The 17,058-nt window shown below is 44.5% G+C and overlaps 3 protein-coding genes across 5 annotated transcripts in view; 1 reads left to right on the top strand and 2 right to left on the bottom strand.

The window, feature by feature from the left end:
* Nucleotides 1-5,826, top strand: part of LOC144888201 (E3 ubiquitin/ISG15 ligase TRIM25-like) — a 450,981-nt gene extending 445,155 nt beyond the window's left edge. For 2 of the 3 annotated variants that reach the window (XM_078770865.1, XM_078770864.1), the window contains exons 2-3: nucleotides 296-895; nucleotides 3,722-5,826. In XM_078770865.1, coding sequence (XP_078626991.1) covers nucleotides 341-895; nucleotides 3,722-3,736 — 570 coding nt within the window. In that variant the 5' untranslated portion in view covers nucleotides 296-340 and the 3' untranslated portion in view covers nucleotides 3,737-5,826. Of the gene's footprint in view, nucleotides 1-88; nucleotides 896-1,671; nucleotides 1,768-3,721 lie in introns of those variants that run through there. The other variant, XM_078770863.1, reaches the window with a different exon arrangement.
* Nucleotides 1-17,058, bottom strand: part of LOC144889679 (E3 ubiquitin/ISG15 ligase TRIM25-like) — an 875,104-nt gene that overhangs the window by 384,610 nt on the left and 473,436 nt on the right. The window lies entirely within an intron of this gene.
* LOC137418602 (E3 ubiquitin/ISG15 ligase TRIM25-like) overlaps nucleotides 12,119-17,058 on the bottom strand; it is a 32,350-nt gene continuing 27,410 nt past the window's right edge. Inside the window, exons 7-8 of the mRNA XM_078767125.1 lie at nucleotides 15,475-15,534; nucleotides 12,119-12,857 (exon numbers count right to left, since the gene is read on the bottom strand). Of these exons, the coding sequence (XP_078623251.1) occupies nucleotides 12,331-12,857; nucleotides 15,475-15,534 (587 nt within the window). The 3' untranslated portion in view covers nucleotides 12,119-12,330. The remainder of the gene's footprint in view (nucleotides 12,858-15,474; nucleotides 15,535-17,058) is intronic.

Below are 17,058 nucleotides of genomic sequence, written 5' to 3'. Positions count from 1 at the left end.
TCTTCACCATTGAGACAGAGGGCCAAAAACGATATATAGCACGATATTTCAAAAAGTTTCGGACTAAACGTGGTGGACGAGTTGGGCAGGTGACAACAACAAGCCTATTACATTTTGGTGAAGGTCCGGAGACAGATCGGGCCTATCAGTGGGATACAAAACGTATAAACTGTTCAGCCTGGTGGAGGTATGCGTTCTAACGAGGTATGCAGAGGTATGTGCTGTATTTATTTATGTGATTATAGTTACAGTTTCAATAGCTTAAGTTTTTCTTCTTTTCAATCTCCATTTGCAGGTTTTAATTCAACCCTGCTTCACACTCTTCTCTGACCCCAAGGAGATGGGTTCTTCTTCCTCTGATATGGGAGATAATTTGGATGCACTCACCTGCTCAGTGTGCCTTGCGGTCTATGAGGAGCCTGTTGGTTTGGCATGCGGCCACTCGTTTTGTCCTGTGTGCATAGAGACATACTGGGAGAGCAAGGAAGAAGACACAGGTTGTGATTGTCCAAATTGCCGTGAGGTTTGTCCACAAAAACCAAAACTCAAGAAGAATGTGACCATTGCCCACTTAGTGGATAATATTGTGAATGTGAAAAAGGGAAGCACTGGCGGCACCGAGAGTCGTTGTGAGGTTTGTAATGGAGAGGCAGCCAAGAGGTGTGTACCTTGTGAGATCCTCTGCTGTGAGAAACACCTGAAACCTCATCAACAGAAAGGGCACAAACTGGTGGATCCTGGAGTGAAGATTGAGGAACTAAGATGTACAGAACATGGAAAGCCAAACCAAGTGTACTGCAAGGAAGATGGGAGCTTGATGTGCTTGATGTGCATGGGTGGACATCATCGGGACCACGATGTTGTTGCTGTGGTGATTGCTCATGCTGAACTAAAGGTGAGTAAATCAATAAAAATGGTTATTGTTTGTGTTATATCCAGAATTGTGTTATATCCGCTAATTTCATCCCAAATCCATTTTTTTGAAATACCAACTTCATTCCTGGAAATCCTTGGTGTCCTTGTGTTTTACACTTCTCCCACACCCCCCCCCCCCTTCCCACGCCTCCTCCCCCCAAGCCCTCTCCCTCCCACACATCTCCCGATGTCCCTGCTATCAAATGTTGTGTTTGTGTGCTTCCCCTTCTCTCCCCATCTTGTCTACCGCTCCCTCTTTTTATATATTTTGTTTGTCTGTTTGATTTTTTTTGTGTCATAAATGTTAGCTCTTTCACGAGCCTCGATTCTGTATACAAAAGAAAAAAAAAATGTTTTTTAATGTATTGGGCTTGAGGTTACACCTGAATTTTTTTTTAGTTTCCGATTATCAATTATCGATTTCTGATCATGTTGTTAGAAGAAGAAGAAGACACTAACCCCAGTTGCAGTTTTTTCAAAAAATGGAAAAATGCCCTCGAACATCAAAGATTGGTCCCTCAATACCCAAACATGTCTCCGGTTGGTTAAGTCCCCATCCAGTAACACAAACCCCTTGGAAATGAAAGGCTTGGAAATGAAAGGCTTGTAACCCTCTTGGATAAGGTGGTTCTCTGATGCAGTAAGTTTGGCACGGGGATCTTCACAATTCACTGTCCTCCAAGGACGATTTATCGCACTGGCCAACGCATTCGGGGTTGCAGTAGTCTGACTCCGATCCTGATTTCTCATTTTCAGGGCGTAACATTGGGACATCAAATGCCCAGGTTTCTTGCAAAAAGCGCAAATAGGCCCGCAGGAAAATCCCGTGGTCTGCCTCGGGCTCCCTGGAAGGTATGTCTGCTTTGGACGGTCAGACTTTTGATCACTAAAATTTGAGGCACCACATTTTTTTTTGGTATGCAAGATCGAGGCTCGTGTAAGAGCGAACATTATTGACAAAACAACAAACGGACACAGAAAACAAAATAAAGGGAGCGGGAGAGAAGATGGGGAGAGAGGGGGAAGCACACATGTACAACATTTGAGAGCAGGGACATAGGGAGATCTGTAGGAGGGAGAGGGCTTGGGGGGAACAGGCGTGGGAATCGGGGTGGGGGCGGTGGAGGAAAAACAAACAAACACATGGACGCAGCTAGGACTTCCACATGGACACAGCTAGGACTTCCAGCAAGGACTTCCAGGATTTTGCTCGATACTCCTCTCTGGGCTGTCTGCCAGGCCCCACATCTTCAGCGATGATTTGAAGCGGCCGACCCCCGTACGTAGACGGTTCAGCGAGGTCCATTGCAGGCGTGGTCGGTCTTCTCCTACGACGCCACCTCCTGGGTCCCTGATGTAGCGGTGGATGCGGGTGGGCCCGGCCGTTTCCCACACCTGCTTCCAAGATGCCGCCAGCCATGCGCTTCTAGACAGTTTGTCAGGGATAGAACTGAGCATCTCTTGTGCCGCCCTGTTGTAGGGATGGCGGGACTTGAGTCTGCTTGGAGACGCCACTATCGTTGTGGTGTTGTGCAGGATGTGCCAGTCGTGTTTCTGGGCATTCCTTGCCAGGGAAGCCAAATCTGATTTAATGTAACTCCCATGGCTACCTCTAGGCAGGAAGTTAGGTTAGTGAAACCCCATCCTGTGTGTCAAGGCATAGTCATCTGCCACTGTTGCGGCCTCATACAACTCAGGTACTTTTTGTCATCCAGATGCACTTTAATGCCCACGTGGACACACTGTTTAAATTCCTCCACCAAAATCAATTGTCGTAAACGGTTTAGTCTTCCCCAATCTCTTTCGAGTCACACCACCCATCAAACATAGTTTCCTTCTCTCTGGCAAACTCCACATGGGTCTCATTCTTCCGCTTCCTGGCATTCCTCAATTTTTATCGGTAAGGTTCAGGGACCAATTCATAGGCTTTGAGAATGGATTTCTTAACTTTCTCATAATCTGCACATTGGTCAATCGGTAAAGCCGAATAGATATATTGAGCTTTACCCACCAGAACACTTTGTACTAACATAATCCAAGACTCCTTAGGCCATTTTAACATCTGAGCCACCTTTACAAAGTGTAAAAAGAACTTGCCTACCTACTTTTCATTAATCGTCCAGGCCCTGGCATAGAAACCCGTATACATCTTAGAAGGCATAGACTTTGACCGTTGATTTGAGTATGGGATACCCCTAGCTACAATAATCTACTAGGTGGAATTCCTGAATTTGTAGCACAAGCTGAAAAATTGCCATTTTCCAAAATGGCCGCCACAGGGCGAGTGCCAAACAATAAATGCCTATAAGTTTTGATAGGAACGTAGTATATTGATGATTTTGGTGTATATTATGGGGTTTTCAGGTATGCCCAACACAGTAGTGGTGTCAAAAAATATTTTAGACGTTGCCTAGTTACCGAAATCCAAGATGGTCGCCACCCGAATTCCGTCAATCAAGAAAACGTGAATACATTTCAATTCAAATGTAGTAGATTGATGATTTTAGTGTCTATTTTGTTGTTTTCATGTATGCCCGACACAGTGGTGTCATCAAAAAACATTTTAGACATTGCCAAGTTACCGAAATCCAAAATGGCTGCCACCTGAAGTCCATCAATCATGAAAACTCATCTAACTTTCGACAGAAACCCAGTAGATGAATGATTTTGGTGTCTATTATGAGGTTTTCAGGTGGGCCTGACACAATGGTTCTGCCAATAAACATTTTAGATGAAAACCCCATAATAAACACCAAATTTGTTTCTCATTGATATCCTCTCCTAATTTTCTCTCATTCTTTTTCAGGTGATTCAATTCTGAAAGGTTTGAAACATGGCAGACAGCACCACACCAGAAGGACTTAACCTCCTTATTTCAACGCCTGTTCCCGCTCCTCTTCACCCTGAAAGATGTATCATTTGCCAGAAGAAAGGCAAGAAAACAGAACCGCTCCATGGTGGGGGGGGGGGGGGGGCAGGTAGAAAATGTGTCCGTGATATAGGGGAAGTGAAAGATGATGTTAGCAAACGGTTGAAAATTATTGGACCTGATTTTGAATTCAAATATCACAATACATATTCTTGCTATAAGAAATACACTGATGTACGAAACCTTCCAACCATTTCTGAAGAACCTGCTGCAGATGAGGTACCTGAAGTACTATCTGACTTGACTGCTCACAAGCCATCCACACGGAGCTCCACCATACCTCGTCCTGGACCCAGCACTGCTGTTGACTCAAATTATATAGACTGTGTCATATGTGCATGTGATAGGGTCTGGGCCAAACAAAAGGGGAAACAGGTGCGGGAAAAGGTCAGACTCTCTCTGTAAGGTCAAAAGTTCACAGAAGTTTTTGGATGCAATACACTATCATAAAGATGACGTGTATGTCAGATGTGCAGACTTAGGCAGTCCTGAAGATGTATATGCCGCAGATTTATATTGTCATGTCTTATTTCAAACAATATGTGTCAAAGTCAAAGCAGATAGAATGTACATGTGAACCCAAAACTAGCCTTAAGACTGATGTATTCATTGAGGTCATATCACGTCTAGGTCCACTCATTCAGGCTGGGTATGGATTTACAATGACAGAAATAAGAGAGATGATGATGAACCTTAATGACAGTGTGGAGGTTTATAATCGAGATGTTAAGAGAATTCTCACAGATTATTATGGCAATAGAATTCAAACCAAGCTGCAGCAGCGAGCCCGCCGGCTGGCATCAATGCCTGAGCTCATCAAGCTGACCGTTATACTCAGTGGATGCATTAGACATGAGGAAGTTGCGCCAGCACAGTTGCTGCATGCAGGGAGGACCTCAGCACCACCATCTGCCGAAACCTCAGAATCTATCGAAGCGTTGACATGTCATTTGGAGGAAGCTGATGATCGCCTCGTTCTTCACTGTGCATGGGAGGTGGATCGTGGGAGTAGTCGGCTGCTTGTGATCTCCAATCACACAGACACAATAGTGCGTTTACTTCGCTTTATCCCTCAATTGCGAGAGGGGTCTTCAAGAGTTGTGGGAAGAGTTTGGCTCTGGTAAGCGCAGGCGTCATCTACCACTTCATGTTCTCGCAGATAAGTTGGGAGTGGGACTGTGCAGAGTCATAGTGAAGGCTCATGTCCTCACTGGCGATGATACGCTAAGCAAGATGGGCACAAAACACGCATCTCTGTCATATGAGCCACAGACGTTTCTGGCCGATTTTGCTCAGTGAAATCAGTTAACGGAAGAGGATGTGACGAAAGCTGAGGAGTACCTCGTTCATGTGTGGGCTGGTGCAAAGTCCACGTCAGAATCTCTGACCTTCGACCAGCTTCGAGTGGAGTGCCATATCCGAGCTACGACGCCAAAGCCTCTACAATCCCGACCCCCTACATCATGTGTCATTCGCGGCCATATACAGAGAGCTTTTTTGTTGTGCGTATTGCCCTGTGCCTTCTCGATGACTTCCACTCATCTCCAGATCCAACAAACTATGGCTGGGTGATTGATAATGATATTCTCTTGCCTGCAAAATGTCTCAAACGACGACCCCACGAGAAGCTTGTCATCTGTAAATGCATGGGAAAGTGCGACACAAAGCGGTGCCCAAGCAAAAAGGCAGGGCAAAATTGTGTGATCTTTTGTCACAAGCAACAAGAATCAGTGTGTCAAAATAAGGAGTCAGCCAGTGACATCTTGAGTAATGCAGATAAGACAGTACATTAAATCATGGCTGTTTAAACAGTGTCGGGATGGGACATGATAATTAATTGGATTATCATATCTTACCACTCTCTGTGCTTGAAATCATATTCATACCATGACTGGCGATCATTCCATCTGTGCTGTGTAATATAATTCTGCAATGTTTTTTTTACTTTCATTCTTGTTATTAAATTTTTTTGTCCAAAACTAGCTAAGATCTAAATGTTACTGTTACCTAGGGAATGTCATTTTCCATTTCAAAGCAGAAAAACGGTTAAAATACCAGAATTTGGTACTATTCTGAAATGAAATTTGTACTTTATGTTCTATATCTTACATGTTAATACATTTTGAATGTATTAACAAGTGAAATTAACAGTTTGAGAATTGATGAAATAGAAAATGCCCTTTCTTAAAACAGAAAATGACAGGCTCTAGTTTCCCGAAAGCCAATATTATTAGGTATGAAATACTATAAACCTACACAATAGACACTAAAATCGTAATCCATCATCGTTTCTATCAAAAGGTATACATATTTTCATGATTGACGGACTTCATGTAGCGGCCATCTTGGATTTTAATGACTAGTCAACATCTAAAATGTTTATTGATGGCACCACTATGTCAGGCATATCTGAAACCCCCAAAATAGACACCAAAATCATCACTCTACTACATTTGTATTCAAATTTATACACGTTTTCTTGATTGACAAACTTCTGGTGGTGGCCATCTTGGATTTCGGTAACTAGGCAATGTCTAAAATATTTTTTAACAGCACCACTGTGTTCGGCATACCTGAAAACCCCATAATATACACCAAAATCATCAATCTACTATGTTCCTATCAAAACTTATAGGCATTTCTTGTTTGGCACTGGCCCCGTGGCGGCCATTTTGGAAAATGGCCATTTTCCAGCTTATGCTACAAATTCAGGAATTCCACCTAGTAGATTATTGAAGCTCGGGGTATCCCATTCTCCAAACAACTGTCAAAGTCTATGCCTTCTGAGATGTATACAGGTTTCTATGCCAGTGCCAGGACTATAAAGGGTGGAACCAGTCTTACATGTGTACCAACATCCCAAGAGTTCTGACTTGTCGAACTATCCGGCATGGATAAGATTTCTCTCCGTCCTCCAGGTATTTCAACCTCCTTGAGTACAATTTCCTTCTGATACTCCATGTCCCATTCCTTTAAGTCCCTTTGATACTCCAGGTCCCGTTCCTTTAAGTCCCTTTGATACTCCATGTCCCGTTCCTTTAAGTCCCTTTGATACTCCATGTCCCGTTCCTATAAGTCCCTTTGATACTCCATGTCCCGTTCCTTTAAGTCCATTTGATACTCCATGTCCCGTTCCTTTAAGTCCCTTTGATACTCCATGTCCCGTTCCTTTAAGTCCCTTTGATACTCCACGTCCCGTTCCTTTAAGTCCCTTTGATACTCCATGTCCCGTTCCTTTAAGTCCCTTTGATACTCCATGTCCCGTTCTTTTAAGTCCCTTTGATACTCCATGTCCCATTCCTTTAAGTCCCTTTGATACTCCATGTCCCGTTCCTTTAAGTCCCTTTGATACTCCATGTCCCGTTCCTTTAAGTCCCTTTGATACTCCATGTCCCGTTCCTTTAAGTCCCTTTGATACTCCATGTCCCGTTCCTATAAGTCCCTTTGATACTCCATGTCCCGTTCCTTTAAGTCCATTTGATACTCCATGTCCCGTTCCTTTAAGTCCCTTTGATACTCCATGTCCCGTTCCTTTAAGTCCCTTTGATACTCCATGTCCCGTTCCTTTAAGTCCCTTTGATACTCCATGTCCCGTTCCTTTAAGTCCCTTTGATACTCCATGTCCCGTTCTTTATGTCCCTTTGAGACTCCATGTCCCGTTCCTTTAAGTCCCTTTGATACTCCATGTCCCATTCCTTTAAGTCTCTTTGATAGTCCATGTCCCGTTCCTTTAAGTCCCTTTGATACTCCATGTCCCGTTCGTTTGAGTCCCTTTGATACTCCATGTCCCGTTCCTTTAAGTCCCTTTGATACTCCATGTCCCGTTCCTTTAAGTCCCTTTGATACTCCATGTCCCGTTCTTTTAGGTCCCTTTGATACTCCATGTCCCGTTCCTTAAGTCCCTTTGATACTCCATGTCCCGTTCCTTTAAGTCCCTTTGATACTCCATGTCCCGTTCCTTTAAGTCGCTTTGATACTCCATGTCCCGTTCCTTTAAGTCCCTTTGATACTCCATGTCCCGTTCCTTTAAGTCCCTTTCAGCTTTGCTTTCCTCTTGTTCCTTTTCTGCTTTCCATTCCAACTCTTTAAATCGTTCCTGGCTCTGCAGTTGCATCTCCATTTTCCAGAGCTCCATATTTCCTTTTCCCTCTGGTACCCAATCCAATGCTACCTCTTCCCATTTTCTCATTCCCACGAAATATTCCACCACCAACGTCTGAATCTCTGCCTTCTTCATATTAATTCGGACCTCCAAGTTACAGTATTTGACCAAAGTCCTAAGTTCCGATCTTTTTAACGCCTGGAACTGTGCCTCGTTAGGGGACGTCACAAAATTTTCCACGTCACCTGTCTCCTCCTCTCCCTGCTGATCACCTCCTCTCTCATCTTGATCTTCCGGTTTCTTTGCCGCGTTTTTTTCTTTTTCCTTCACAAACATTAATTTTTACCTTTTACAAAAGTCATCTCCATTTCACACAGAAATCTTAACAACAATATTACCTGAAACTAAAAATCCTAACAGTATATAATAAGAACAAGGGCGGAAGTGACGAATCCGAAACATGTGTCATGTCACATGTGGAAATTGTGAAAAAGTGAAATCATCACATGTGTCCAACACATGTGACAAAAATGCAGAAACGAACTCTGAGACCATCAGGTGTAGATCCACCTTGGGTCATCCAGTACTAAATCCATAGACCATAGAAATCAGTGCTTCGTTTGTGTGAAGGAACGAGATCACACAGGTGAACATCAACTACTACCTGTGAGTACGAAGGATAATCGACAAAATGTGATATGGGAGCAAGAAAAGGTACTCAGTGATGATGATATGGTGCACCGTATGCAGGTATATGGTAACAATTGTGGTGACGTGATTGATAATGAGTTCAGGTACCACAAGTCCTGTGTGTGTACAAATATGACAAAGTCTAACCTGCAGATGAAACACACTTGTGATCCAGTACATGATGATACTCTGCAGTAGTTCACCTCTTACAAAGATGGTAACTTATCTGAAGATCCGAACACAATCATCTTTCTGAGTTCACTTCACCACAAATACAGGTGCTGGTTGTCCGTACCTCGTATAGTGAATACCACTTTATACAGGTGCTCCATTCTCAAAAAGGAATGAAGAATACTCCGCAGACCGTGGATCAAAGGTCATGATAGTCCTACAAAAAGGTAAATCTTCTATCATTTGTTCATCAGATATGTCAACAGGTTATCTTCTATCAAAGGTTACCTGCCTGAAGAAACGTGCAGAGGAAAGCGGTGACGAATCCACAACCACAGGTGCTAAGCCTGAAAAGAACGTTATCTTCCACCATTCTGCGAAATCATTCCGGAATGATGTGAAGGACACCTGTGAGAAACAGAGTAGAAGAAGAACCCAGAAGATGATCCATCGCTGTTTATTCATCGCTGTAATTCTGCACCTGAATGTGTACCTGTGTCCCTCTACATCTACAATCACGTGACCTGGATGGTGAATGATGCAACTCCAGAGATGAATGAGTCAGACTTAAAATTGGAACTGAGTGAGAGAAATCGGGAAAAAGTGCTGAATATGGATCAAGGTATTTGTGCACCTGTAGAAGGTATCCCCACGAGCATTTCACACCTTAAAACAAACCAGGAGTAAAGAAAGAGTTTAAATATTGAACCGTTTTATCAATATCATCAGGTATCAAATAGCCAGAGATGTATCGCTTCCATGTCACGGACTAGTGAGGAGACCAGGAACAAGGTGAGCTCTTGATTCCCACAAACCTTACAGGTGGAAAATTCACTCAAAGTGCCATTGATAACCTCGACTTCCATGAACACACACTGGAAGGTACAACGACGCGTGGCACCGCCCACAACATCCACCAACATTCAGGTAACGATGATGAGGTATTGAAAGCTGTTACATCAGGACCATGAACCAAAACACCTGGTGAGCTCCATGGGCAGGAATTCAGCACTTCCAGACTAAGGTGAGTGGTCTAACCTTGAGAGATCGACAGCAAAGTCGTTCCTTGTGCGGCCGGAAACTTGTACAAGAACCAAGAACGACCAATGTGTCTTATGTCCATCAAAATGGTCCTCGTACTAAAAAGGTGTGTGGAAGGTGAAAGAGCTGGCAGGTGGGAACAGCACCTTGAGGAATAAACATGCTGCCACACCTGATATCTACTGGACACAGTAAACACGTGGCAGGTATCCCACAATACCTGATGGTGATGAAGAAGCATCCACCACCAGATATAGGTACAGAATTCCAACAGGTACATTTCACTGTGAGTGAAACTAGCGGTAAGTTCAATGGTGTTTGAACTGACGAGGCTTCAGAACAGAACCCGGTATGGTGTTTCATCATGGATTCTTCTTCTTCTTTTGAATGCGGCACAAGGTGTCGGGGTCGCGTCATTGACTGAGTGCAGGGACCTGTGCAGGTTACGGTGGAATTGTTCTGTAATTGGTTCAGGATGCCGGCGATAGCTCACCTGCTCATCACGAAGGATACTTTGGGATCTTTAACGTTCACCAACTAATGTCGGGAGACGGGATTCCCGTTTCACGTTCATCCGAGGGACAGTACGCGCATTGGTGGATTATCCCACCTGTGAAACACCGGGATGAGCCCCGACCGCACATTGATGGATCATCCTACCTGTGAAACCCCAGGATGAGCCCCTACCGCACATTGATGGATCATCCTACCTGTGAAACACCGGGATGAGCCCCTACCGCACACTGATGGATCATCCTACCTGTGAAACACCGGGATGAGCCCCCTACCGCACACTGATGGATCATCCTACCTGTGAAACACCGGGATGAGCCCCTACCGCACACTGATGGATCATCCTACCTGTGAAACACCGGGATGAGCCCCCTACCGCACATTGATCGATCATCCTACCTGTGAAACACCGGGATGAGCCCCCTACCATGCATTGATGGATCATCCTACCTGTGAAACACCATGATGAGCCCCCGACCGCACATTGATGGATCATCCTACCTGTGAAACACCGTGATGAGCCCCCATACCGCACGTCGATGGATCATCCTACCTGTGAAACACCGTGATGAGCCCCCTACCACGCATTGATGGATCATCCTACCTGTGAAACACCGTGATGAGCCCCATACCACACGTCGATGGATCATCCTACCTGTGAAACACCGTGATGAGCCCCCTACCGCGCATTGATGGATCATCCTACCTGTGAAACACCGTGATGAGCCCCATACCGCACGTCGATGGATCATCCTACCTGTGAAACACCGTGATGAGCCCCCTGCCGCGCATTGATGGATCATCCTACCTGTGAAACAACCTTGTTTTCAATTCCACTGCACATTGTTCCCTATTGTGACATCACAAAGCACGTTTCGTACATGTTGTATCGCAGGTTTTTCACTCACGATACAAACGTAATACCTGGGAAGATTCGTCATTCAGGTTGTAATATCAACATTCAATGGCGTCGACGTGTAAAATTAAAAAGAGAAGTGAATTGGTGAATGTTAACATGAAGGTGTTGACCTGTTCTTTGTTTCAATATCCAGGTATAGCTAGATCTAAGTCCCCACTACCAAAAATTGTAGGGTCGAGTTTCCCCCAATTGGAGAAATTCGAGAGTGAACCCCAACCTGTCCCTCCCGGAGTGCAATGTCGCCCTGAGGGTAGCACCTGTATGATCACGGTTTACCTCCCGCCAGGTGAATATGAATTGTTAATCACAGTACATGATGCGACGCCTTCTCTGGAATTTGCATTCACGTGATGACGCTAAATTAACTTCGTGACGTCAATACACTGGTGATAAAATGGTGATTTTATCTCTGTGTTTTGATTGGATGGAAGAGATTTCCACAAAGATAAAGATTAAAACCTCCGTGAGAAACAATGAGAACCTGACGTTTCAGATCAGGTATGAACCCTTCATCGGATCAAAAGAGAGAGTAACACCCAAAAGGTCACCTGGCCATGTTTCCAACGGTGTGATTCGCGATACCTGATGAACGTTCTGTTAATTCCATCCAGGGCTCCACATTCTACCTGTGATCCGATCCAAACCCACCGTCACCTTCACGATTAACGCCGGTGCTCTATTCCAGGTAAACACAAAGGGTTTCATCTACCTGGACGGACTTTCTTCACTCAAACATCCCATTCAATGACGCTTTGAAGAAGAAGAATCTATTGCATCTGAGGAGAGTGAAGAGTTCGGGTTAAAGTTCATTTCACATCAAATAAGATAAACAATGAACTTATTAAATTATATAAACTTTATTATAATATAAACATAAATCAGTAATCACATCGTCATGAACAGGTAAATCACATCGTCATGAACAGGTAAATCACATCGTCATGAACAGGTAAATCACATCGTCATGAACAGGTAAATCACATCGTCATGAACAGGTAAATGATTTGATTGATTTGACCCAAAATAACCGGATCAGTTTGTGATGAAAGTTTATTTCACTAAATGTACAAAATGAACGGGTCCATCAACATAATAAACCCAAATCGCGGGTTTAACGGGGACCATGAAGTTCCCCCTGAACACGTGCAGGACCCGCGAGTCCCCGAAACACGTCAACTCTCCCGCCTCGCAATCCAAGAAGAACCCAAACCGTTCAGGATCCCCCGGGACGGACAGGGAGGTACATTGATTGTTGTGATGTGCGGAGAATTTGTTATTACATTTATATAAACACCAAGACTCGGGATTCTCTCCCAACGCGCTCTCTGCCCCTTTTCTCCCCATGGAGTTTAAACAGATCCCGATTCTGCACAAACTACTCGACCTCACATCGACCTCCCAGTAATGACGACCTGAGGAGAAACAATCACGGGAAACAACTTGTGTATAAACATCAAACCGATCACGATGTTCCGGGTACTGATTCTCGGTCCCGGTTCCAGTCGCCGTCCTGAGATCCCCGGAGATCGTGATCTCTCGATGTGCAGAGTTTGGGACCAGACTCGGGCTCCGTCCATCTGCGGACACGACACGGGGTCACGGACATTGTTAGACAAACGGACAAAAACACAAACACATTAATCTCTATCACAAAAAATCTTTTATTACAACAATTGTTTTGTTTATTCACTTCACGATTTAACAACTTTATTTGTTTATTCACTTTTCGATTTAACAACTTTATTTGTTTATTCACTTCACGATTTAACAACTTTATTTGTTTATTCACTTCACGATTTAACAACTTTATTTGTTTATTCACTTTTCGATTTAACAACTTTATTTGTTTATTCATTTCACGATTTAACAACTTTATTTGTTTATTCACTTTTCGATTTAACAACTTTATTTATTTCGCAATGAACAACTTACATTATTTATTTATTTATTTCACCGAGAAAAACTTCGAGGAGAGTGGATCGGGAGGGGAGAAGACGAGGGAGGAGATCTGTGAGGGAGGAGATCTGTGAGGGAGGAGATCTGTGAGGGAGATCTGTGAGTGAGGCGAGAGGATGAGGAGGGGACAGAGGTTGAGGGGCGGCAGAGGTTGAGGGGAGAGGGGTCAGAGGTTGAGGGGAGAGGGGTCAGAGGTTGAAGAGGCAGGAGGGGAGGGGAAATGAAAATCTAGCAGGTGTGACACTGTTTAACAGGTCGACACACACATTGATGAGTCACTCTGCACCTGTGAAACACCGGGATGACAGTTTATAGCTCGGTCGGGATTCAAACCCAGGTTAGACACCTCAGAGCGAGTGTGGATTCCTCTCAGACATCGTGCTTGTCCTGTTACTTTCATCCTCCATTTGCTTTCCCATTCCGGAGATGTCTCCATGAAGCGGGCCACCGTATCACCATGGAAACCAAGTGGTTTTAGCACTCGACGTTGATTGTTTTACACGTGTATTTATCTCACCTGGAACGAAGTTCAGGTGAGCTTATGCGATGACGCGTCGTCCGTCCGTCTGTAAACACTTGAAACTTCTTCTCCGAAACCGCTGATGGGATTGCGACCAAATTTGGCACAAATGATATTTGTTGTGACTAAAGTTTGTGCATGGCATTAAAAAACTCGCCGTCTAAGGGGTTTACCGGGGGTCAACTGGATCCAGGTTTAACCCCCAAAATAGGAATTTGCTTTTTCTCAAACGACACAAACGATTTCGATGAAACTTCACCACAACCTTCATCCCCCATGATGTACCTGAGTTTATTCAGGGCAATCAAAAAAATCTGCTCCTTTGGGGATCTACGGGGTGGGGGGTGTGAGGTGTTGCCCCAGGGTGGGAGGTGTTGCCCTGGGGTGGGAGGTGTTGCCCCGGGGTGGGAGGGGTTGCCCCGGGGTGGGAGGGGTTGCCCCGGGGTGGGAGGGGTTTCCCCGCGGTGGGAGGTGTTGCCCCGGGGTGGGAGGGGTTGCCCCGGGGTGGGAGGGGTTGCCCCGGGGTGGGAGGGGTTGCCCCGGGGTGGGAGGGGTTGCCTCGGGGTGGGAGGAGTTGCCCCGGGGTGGGAGGGGTTGCCTCGGTGTGGGAGGAGTTGCCCCGGGGTGGGAGGGGTTGTCTCGGTGTGGGAGGGGTTGCCCCGGGGTGGGAGGGGTTGCCCCGGGGTGGGAGGGGTTGCCCCGGGGTGGGATGGGTTTGCCCCCAAAATATGTATTTTTTTGTTTGTTTGTTTTATAATTTTATTTTATATATTTTATTTTATAAACAGGATTGTAAATTTTATCTGGGACGAACGAGCAATTTATACCGGATTATGTTTCAGAACGAACCACGATTTGTCAAGAAAGACCTTGTTCTGATTACATCGTTGGTGAGAAGGGGAGGACGAGAGAAAGAGGGGAATGGGGTAGTGGGGAAGAGAGAGAGAGAGGGGGGTGGGGTAGTGAGGAAGAGAGAGAGAGGGGATGGGGAAGTGAGGAAGAGAGAGAGGGAAGGGGATGGGGTAGTGGGGAAGAGAGAGAGAGAGGGGGGTGGGGTAGTGGGGAAGAGAGAGAGAGGGCATGGGGAAGTGAGGAAGAGAGAGAGGGAAGTGGATGGGGTAGTGGGGAAGAGAGAGAGAGGGGGGGTGGGGTACTGGGGAAGAGAGAAAGAGGGGAATGGGGTAGTGGGGAAGAGAGAGAGAGGGGGGGTGGAGTAGTGGGGAAGAGAGAGAGAGGGGATGGGGAAGTGAGGAAGAGAGAGAGGGGATGGGGTAGTGGGGGAGAGAGAGGGGGGGATGGGGCAGTGTGGAAGAGAGAGAGGTGGATGGGGCTGTGGGGGAGAAAGAGGAGGGAGAGAGAGGGGGATGGGGGAGATGAAGGGAGAGAGAGAGAGGGAAGGGGATGGGGGGTGGGGGATGAGAGAGGAGGGAGGAGAGGATGTGGATTAAGAAAGGCCTTTAATCAGCAAACACAAGTTTGGACTATCCCCTCTTCCTGGTTGGACATCGTTCAATTAAACAAACCTTGGGTTTTGTGACACTTGACAAGAGGGAAAATCGAGTTGGAAAATAAATAAGTGGAATAGAGTGAAGGAAAATATGAACAGGGAAATAAAACAGAAGAAAAAGGAAAGAACGAAAAGGAGAAAATATGGAATTTTAAATAATCTGTAAATGGAAGGAAGAAGAAGAACCCCCTCCTCATTTCCCTTCACTTACAAAGTCTTCTCAAGTTGTTCTGATCCAGCTCCACCTTCTCCGGATGCTCCACCGGTCCTTCTGTGGAAATGATTAAAGATTAACAAAAATTACAAGATGTGAAATTCTATTGTTTTTTTGTTAATGAAGATTTATTTTATCTTTTAACGAAAAATCTAAACACAACAAACATGGGGGAAGAGACATGGAACCTCCATTTTGTATTAAATAAATTATAATTTTCATCGATTCATGAAGGAAATTTCCCAACATTGTCCTTACACTTCCCTCTCATGTAGTAAAATGGGGTGATCGCTAATTCGTTTTCTCCACAAGATAGAATGAATCTTTCCTTCTTCACTGGAATTAAACATCACATGATTCCAGGAACAAGTGAATGATTCAAGAAACATGCGAATTATTCAAGGTACATGTGAATGATTCAATGTGCATGTAATTGATTCAAGGTACATGTGAATGATTCAAGGAACATGTGAATTATTCCAGGTACATGTCAATGATTGAAGCAACATGCGAATTATTCAATATGCATGTGAATGATTTTAGGAACATGTGAATGATTTATGTTGATGTGAGATCGTTCTTGTTGAAATTAATCTGTTGATCGCTCCGTGATAGGTCAGTGCACCTGTGAAAAAATTATAGATTGAAAAATTCCCTTTACCAACTCAGTATTTTTAGCTCACCTGGACTTTAGTGCGGTGAGCTTATGCGATCGAGGATTGTCCATAGGTAAGTGAGTGAGTGAGGGAGTGAGGGAGGGAGGGATTGAGGGAGGGAGGGATTGAGTCTGTAAACACTTCAGTCATTATCGCTTGAACCAAACACATGATGTTGATGAAAGTTGGACATGAGCTTCATATCTGACGCCTAATGAAGGTGAATTAATCACATCAAAATCTGCGCTCAATAAGGGGAACTACGGGGGGTTTGACCCCCAAAATAGGTATTTGCTCTCTTCTCCGAAACTACACACACAATTTTGAAAAACCTGATCACAACCTTCATCACCCATGATGTACCAAAGTTTGTTCACAGCATTAAACATATCATAGTCTGAGAGGGTCCGTGGGGGGTTGAGCGACTGTTGCTCCTGATCCAGGTGAGCTTCAGGACCCGCGGTCCTATTTATTTTTTAAGTTTCCCTGGATTCACCCAATGGTTGATCGATCCAAAATGGAAATGACTGAATTATTTTGTCCAGCCTTTCATAATGTTCATTGATCAGTTGTTTTTATCATAACAATGAATAAATTATTTGAAGAATGAAGTGAGAACAACTCATTCACCTGACATGTTCCACGTGACATATCACTGTGTCATCAGTGTGTGCGTTTCATGTACAACACCTGGAAATATTAACCTAAAGTTTCTGCTTCGTTTGTGATGTTCCGTGAACACTTCACTGTACAGAATTCATTTTAACAACTTTTACACAAAGATTCTCCACTTTTCCAAACTTTTACAATTACAGTTCAAGAGAAGAATAAAACAATGAATGAATGATCAGTTACATCGACCTGGATGTTAAATTTTGCACAAACACCAAGTTCATGTCCTGAGTTCACATTCTCAACTAATGAC

This window comes from Myxine glutinosa, chromosome 1 (genome assembly GCF_964187855.1).
Source record: "Myxine glutinosa chromosome 1, kmMyxGlut1.1, whole genome shotgun sequence".
Taxonomy (NCBI): domain Eukaryota; kingdom Metazoa; phylum Chordata; class Myxini; order Myxiniformes; family Myxinidae; genus Myxine; species Myxine glutinosa.
This window is presented reverse-complemented; position numbering and strand designations above follow the sequence as displayed.